The 7,266-nt window shown below is 34.3% G+C and overlaps 1 protein-coding gene across 1 annotated transcript; it reads right to left on the bottom strand.

Moving 5' to 3' along the window:
* Positions 1 to 242: 242 nt before the first annotated feature.
* On the bottom strand, positions 243 to 2,855 carry LOC130998131 (probable BOI-related E3 ubiquitin-protein ligase 2). Its single transcript, XM_057923566.1, has 4 exons — positions 2,560 to 2,855; positions 2,324 to 2,424; positions 1,905 to 2,236; positions 243 to 840 (listed from the first exon to the last, which is right to left on the bottom strand). The coding sequence occupies exons 1-4, from the start codon at positions 2,640 to 2,642 to the stop codon at positions 313 to 315; spliced, it is 1,044 nt and encodes a 347-aa protein (XP_057779549.1). The 5' UTR covers positions 2,643 to 2,855; the 3' UTR covers positions 243 to 312.
* Between the last annotated feature and the right edge of the window lie 4,411 nt (positions 2,856 to 7,266).

Here is a 7,266-nt window from a genome sequence, read left to right on the forward strand (position 1 = left end):
ACTCAAAAACAAATAAAACTCATTTTATGTGGAAAAAAACAAAAGAGACTATAATAACCTAAACAAAAATGGACTTATCACGATTGCTATAGGTTGAGGGTTGAGACCAATAGTACTAAAAACACTTTAGTGGGCTCGGTATAATGGTGAAGCCCAGCCTCTTACCTCAGAAAGTGTAGAATTTTTCAATCCTAGTTTTTCAACTTCAAATCAATGAAATTTCAATATGCCATAGAAGTGCATTGATGAAGCAGTCTAAGAAGCAAGTCAATTAGGACAAGATAGAGTCAGGGTTAGATTCACATAATCCAATTACATATAAATCTCCATGCCTATGTACTTGGAGGACTGACACAATGGACACACACTCAACTTGCTTTCACATTCTTTACACAAACATACATGTTTACAAGGTAACAAAAGCATGCACACTTGGTTCACTCTACACACCTTACACGTCATCAACTCCTTCATCTCGCTGCTGTCCTTGCGGAGGAGCTGGAAGTCGGCCGGACGGCCATTGCAGCATGAGGCCGTGTCGTCAACCTCGCTATCTCCACACCCTTCTTTACTGTCCCTGCTTTGCGCATAAACCTGCTGCAGGTTGTGCTTGAGCGTGTTGATCATGTTTTCGCTATATTTCGCACGTTGTTGCCAAGCATTTGCCTCCAAGGCGAGCTGTTCCATCCGCAGCTCAAGCTCCACATTCTTTTTGTTGATGTCTTCTACCTCTGCCTCTTTCTCCCGAAGCTTTTGCAAGACCTTCTCTTCCACGTATGACATAGTCTGGAGTTGGGTTGCTTGGAACTTCTCCAGAACTGCTTGTCGCAAGCGTTCGCCCTGTCAAAGCATAAACAAACCGCTGTCAAATGACACCAAGCTCGTTGTAATCACAATAAACATAAAAAATCATCAAGGAAAACTAGTATGTTCTCTTAAGGTTCAACAAACAATTAGTTTTCAGTAGCAAAAGAATAGCACTTTTTGCCTCAATCTGGATTAGTAATCCAAACAGTTAGTTAAAAGTAAACCAGTAGCTAAAGAGCTGCACTTTTGCATGGATGGGAAGACCCTAAAATTTAGATAGTAACTACTGAGGAGTGAGGAGTTTCCTTGTGTGATGCTAAACATGAATTTATCTATTATGACTGTTTTCGTTGTAATCTGGAAATCAATTACCCACATAAACATGTTAGGAAACTTTATAATGGCACTTTTTTTCATGGTTAGAGATGAAGTTTGTAACTTTTGAGGCTGTGATATCCATATGATATTTCTAGGATATGCAGAAAATGAAGTTTGTATACATAACTTTGCTGCTTCCAAAGGATTATAATCAAACAGCCATTGTCCATTTTCAAGGGTTTGAACATGTTCATGATGCTAACTTGTAGTTGTATCAAGCATGTTATTGCACACTATTAGAAATAAGAGTTTCTAACCATAACAATACACAAAGAGAAAGATCTTTATACAACGGATCCCGCACTAGATTCAAACAATGGTTTTCATCTAAAATTTGTAGAAATAGTATCACTTAGAAATCTGCAAGTACCAGATTTCCTTGAAACACAAACACAATTCAAGCCCAAATGCTTGCTTGTGATTATGCAATAGCGAGTCAAAAATTTCAATCCCTCACCGGACCCAAAAAAGCTGCCTACAAGATCATGTTAATTGAACAAACTCTAAGTCAATTGATACACAACCAAAATATGATCTCTTCACATTACTAAAAGACGAGCAATTCATAAAATCGAAGTATAAATAATCCACGATGGCAATGGGGTTAATCCATTTTAGACAAGCAGAAACATCAATACTACGATACGCTGTCAAATCAATCAAACAATTGAGAATCAAAGGAGGGGAGAAGAATTTCAAGAAACCAAAATTTTTCCCACCTGAAGTTTAATGTATCTATCAATTTCAGCATCCTGTCTCTGCAGCTCACGATCAAGAGCATCCCCGACCAGCCCGAGCAACGCCGAGTCACCTGAAGACGTCAATCTGGGGTTCTCCAACGAAAGGCCCAGCCCGGTTGACACTGACCGGGCCTGCAACAAATCCACAGAAGATATCTGAGAATTATTGTTGCTATTGTTGTTATTCAGATTGTTCTCCAGAAAAACTTGCTCAATTGGCCGCTTTTTCTTGGCCTCGAGCCCGATATTCCACTGAGGCTCCAGCCCGTTCTCCTCGTGGGCCGGGCCGGGCGCCAACCCCGCAACATGAACTGAGAAAATTGGAGAAGAAATTTTTAAAAATAAAGTAAAATACCTTCAAAAGAGAAGAGTAATAGGAGAAAGATTAGGGAAAATACAAGGAGGGATGTAAGGGGGGTGATGATCGAGAAGATTGGGGGTGTTGAAGTAGGGCACTTGCTGCGAAATCTGGCCGTCGACGTTGCTGTTATACATATCCCTGAAACAAAGTAAACAGACAAATTGATGAATGGAATAAATTAAAGGAGGAGTTTTGACGATGAAAGAAAATATAAAATGATTTTTCTAAGGGTTATGTTTTATTGAACATGATTGAGTTTTTCGTACGAGTCACCTGAATGATTTTGATTGTTGCTGCGGCTGAGAGGGTGGCTGCTGAAGAAATTGCTGAAAGTGATTTGGAGGGAGAGATGCCATGGCTGACGCCTACACAGAAGAAGAAGAACAAAGGGGTTTTGTTTTGTGGGGAAGAGAGAATCTTTTGTATTTGCTGCTTCATCCTTCAAGGATAGGAGAATTCTGGAATTTGCTGCCTTTTTGCTTTCTTTCTTCTTTTTTATTTTCTTTTAGAATGGAATTTGTAGTCTTTAAATGTATATATTGTTGGAACCTTATAATTAGCGTGACATGGATCAATATTCAAATTTTATTGGCATATTTATGATTATTATTTAACATTATAAATATGTTATTCAAATATAAATTTAGATTCATACTATTTTTTTTCTTTGAAAAAACATTTTTTTTTTAAATGTGTGAATTTGTAACGTTCTATGTATGAGTTAGATGATGCTTATGGATATGTCGAGAATTGTCCACTTCTTGCAGTGTAATGCTTGTGCGCTGGTTGAATGTGCAGTGTAATTTTTTTAATGTTGCAACAACATCATCACTACTCGCACCATCACCACTCGAACCTCCACTTCTTTTACTCGAGACCTCCATCCTCTTGGTCGGATCCCTTTGTCTTGGTGAAAATAAATTATATATTTCTTGTACCTTCGCATTGTTGTATACCAATGCCTCATTCGGTTTGACCTTTCTCCCTTGCAATTGTTTTTCTTGCATCTTGTTGTAAAATAGTTGATGTTGAAGTACCAATAGCTTCTTCTCTAACACCTTCAGTTATCCTTGCAGTTGTCTCATAAGCTCTTGCAGTCTTGGAAGCATGAACAACGAAAAAAGAAATATGAAAATTCCTGATCAGATTGTGCTTACATAATTAAAAACGGCGCCGTTCACACCCCTACTCAAACGACGTCGTATAAATGTATAAAAGTCATATGATATTGTTCTATATATCCACGCGTCGCTGCCACATATTTTTTTACTCATCGAAAAATAAATTACTGCAAAAATTGGACAATGATTAAAGCTAGTGTATAAAAATAGAATTTTAAAAAATCATATTAAATTTATTTTTGACCATAATCGGTGAATTTAAATACATTTAACCCTTAGATATATATGAATTAGTTTTTTTAGGATAGGAATTAGAAGAAATTATGTGAGGGGAAGGTTTTTTAGTTGGGCGAAGAGATAGCGATTTGATTTCGATTTCTCAATATGGTGTGTAGGTTATTATTGTTGCTTGTTAGGTAATGAAGATTATTACGTTATAACCATGTAGTTGAAAATATAGTATTAAACGTAGATAAATATAAATATATCATAGTTATTTTGCCATTTGCAGCAATAATTAAATATATTTCCAACTAAATTTACTCGCTAAAATTAAAAAACATGTCAATAATATTATCTTATCTTTAGTTTTTTTAAGTTGAAGATGAGATATTAATATTTGTATTCAAGTTACTTGCCCTTATGAAATAGACAATTATTAATGAACTATAAGGTTCGGGTAACATTACCTTTTCTATTTGAAAATTAAAATAAATGAACCGCAAAAAAAATGTATAACAACTTCAGTTTTATTTTGTGATGTCTCACAAAAAGTGTGTACTAATTTTTATTTTGGGACGTCTCATAAAAGTGTGCATTTTTCTTTTTTCAGACTATTTCTTCCACTTCACATTTGTTAAAATTTGTGTCACCAACAATTATGCACACTCTTATGGGATGAAATGAGTAAGAGCATCTGTAGTGGCTTACTCGAGTAAGCCACTGTGGGTTGGCATAGGCTCGAGTATTACTCGATTTTTCAAATAAGGTTCAATCTCCCTTTTGTGGAGCGCGTGCAATGCACGCTCTTATTAAACAAAAAAAGTTAAATTCGAAACTTTTAAGTGCTCGTTTGATTCAAATAGATAAATGGAAAGAGAATGGAATCAAATAAAGAAATGGAATGGTAACAATAACCATAACTTTTATTAACTGTGGTTTAACAATGGAAATGAATCATTAGTAAGGGATTCCCTTTATTTTGTTTCCCCTTTATTTTGTTTCCCCTCTATTTTGAGGGGTAACAAATTGGGTGATTGGGTTACCCTTAAGTAAGGGTAATGGTTAACTCATTGCCCAAACCAAATAACAAGTAATAGATTCAATTAATTGAATCCCTTTCCAACCTCTAAAAACACTCAATCAAACGTGGGCAAAATTTAAAAATAGAATATATGCCTTCATCTCTCGACGAATTTCTGTTGGACTATTACGAATTTCTCTAGGGCGAAGCTATTTTGTTTTCTATTATTATTTTTATATTGTTTTATTCACAGTATATTTATTCCATTATTGGGACGTATAGTTATGAATTACTCCCTCCATCCTACGAATCTTGACATGTTTAGCTTCGGCACGTGAATTAAGGAGTTGTAGATTAATGTTTTAAGAGCTCGTTTGATTTTCAGTAAAGGATTATGTAGGATAATTTGTAACCAAAATACTTAGGATAGAATTTTATTTATCCTTCATTTTTCCATGTAAATTTACAACCAAAAAGAACGCACCTAAATATAAAATTAACTCAAATGTCGTAAGGGTGTAGACGCCACCAAACCAAGAAAAGTTGATTTGAATTTAGGCTCACCTAAATGGATTGATGATTTATTGGTCATTTTTCTTTCGACTGAATTTGTGGTCACGATATAACGTGCAATCATAGGGATTGTTGACTAATAATTGTCAATAGAAAATAATTACAAAACTATTAATGTATAATAGTGATTGTACATATATAATAATTATTATACATGATGCATACATAACTCTTGAATAAATATAAGGTAAAGTCTATGAAAAAGTATTACTCCCTCCGTCCCAAATGAAATGTCCTATTTCTTTTCGACACGGAGATTAAGAAATGTGTATAAAATAGATAAAGTGGGTTGATGAAAATTATTTAAATATTAAGTATAGAGAGAGAGTGTATTGCCAAAAAAGGAAACATGACATTTCGTTTGGGACAGCCCAAAAAGAAAAACGGGACATTTCGTTTGGGACAGAGGGAGTATAATTTTTTTTTTATCCGTCCACGAAAAATTAATATTTTCATTTATTAGGATCCACACAACTTTAGTCACATTTAAAATGAGACCTTATTTTATTAATAACTTCAGTTACATTTTATTAAAATTCATACTATTCATGATGTAACAAATTTTTAGATGCTCTTTAAACATCAAATGTTCCATTTTACTATTCATGAGAAACGCACTTTATTCTGTTATTGAAACGTATTAATCTGAAGAGAATGAAAAAGAAAAAGTCACATAGCTCATGGGCCAGAAATGATTTTTATATAATGTATACAAATGTGAACACCTAGCGTTGTGAGAATTCACATTGATCTAATCTCGTGGTCTGATTTGGTGGCGTTATTTGAATTTGTTTTAGTCCTTTAACAAGCATAATTGAACATTGTGCACGTTACACACACCAAGTTATACCATTACCACACAACATTGCGTGCTCATGAAGCACTCACTATGCGTATGTATTTGTAGGATGAAATACTACTCTCCCCCTCCCCAACAAATAATTTTAAAATACCCAATAAATTTTAAGAAACGTAACTGAGTATATTGTGATTGGAGAATGTACCATCTAAAAAATAAACTTATATTAATTGAACTTCATTATTATATTAGACCTATCGTAATTCGCTCTTTATCTTCAACGTGTCGGGTCAATTATCTTAGTTTCTTAAACAAAATTACGGGCAGCTCCAGATCAAATTCAGTCAGGTTGAATATCTTATGCCACTTTTATTTGTATCTTTGTTTTTTATAAGATTTCTAGATCTGTTGATTTTGCTCGTGTGCATGTGTATGAATGGTTTGTCTTATGTTTGGTGATATCTTGATGATGTCAAATTATGTTTGATGATATCTCGATGATGCCAAATTATGTTTGGTTTATCTTATGTTCGCTTGTGTGCGTTGCCGATCTCCTCCCTCTTCTCTTAAATTTCGACGCGAAACAAAAGTGAAGGTGAAGTGCATTCAGTTAAAAAAAATTACAAACAACGTTATTAGGCCTCCCATCTTCCTCTCCTCTTATGCCTTTAGACGGATTAAATTAATTGCACTCAAATTGGAACATGAGATGTCTGATTGATCGAATCTTGAGTATAAAGTGTCAAAAACCATAAGAATATTTATGATAGAGGCTAAATTGCGATTTTTCTCTAATAAGTAATAAGAAAGCAATTTAAAAGAATGACTGCACTCTTTCGCTTTGGATTTTATTCTAATTTATAAAGTATGCACGCATGTTATCATAGTACATAGATGTTTCGCTAATGAATTTAGAGTAGGGGTAGATCGATACGGTATGCCAAAAAAAATAATTCGTTATACCGTATATCGTACCGTAAATTACTGTATGAGATTTTTCATACCGTTGTCATACCAAACTCTTCGGTATATTGAAGATCGGTATACCGAAAAATTCGGTATGAACTTTTTCATGCCGATATCGTACCAATAGTGCGGTATACTGTACCAAAATTCGGTATACCATATTTGACGGTATACCAAAATTATTGGTATGTTGTTTCATGTCTAAATTATCAAAATTATTAATGAATTTATATTTCGTAAATTGTCATTAATTCTTTAATAATTCTAATTTTTTTATA

The sequence above is a fragment of the Salvia miltiorrhiza genome, chromosome 1 (genome assembly GCF_028751815.1).
Source record: "Salvia miltiorrhiza cultivar Shanhuang (shh) chromosome 1, IMPLAD_Smil_shh, whole genome shotgun sequence".
Taxonomy (NCBI): Eukaryota; Viridiplantae; Streptophyta; class Magnoliopsida; order Lamiales; family Lamiaceae; genus Salvia; species Salvia miltiorrhiza.

Bases quoted from the DNA above. Each gene is read 5' to 3' on its own strand.
- LOC130998131 (XM_057923566.1), bottom strand. From the start codon at position 2,642: ATGGCATCTCTCCCTCCAAATCACTTTCAGCAATTTCTTCAGCAGCCA. The intron at 2,425-2,559 runs GTGACTCGTACG...ACTTTGTTTCAG, and splicing joins CAACAATCAAAATCATTCAG to GGATATGTATAACAGCAACG. The intron at 841-1,904 runs GTGGGAAAAATT...ATGCTTTGACAG, and splicing joins ATAGATACATTAAACTTCAG to GGCGAACGCTTGCGACAAGC.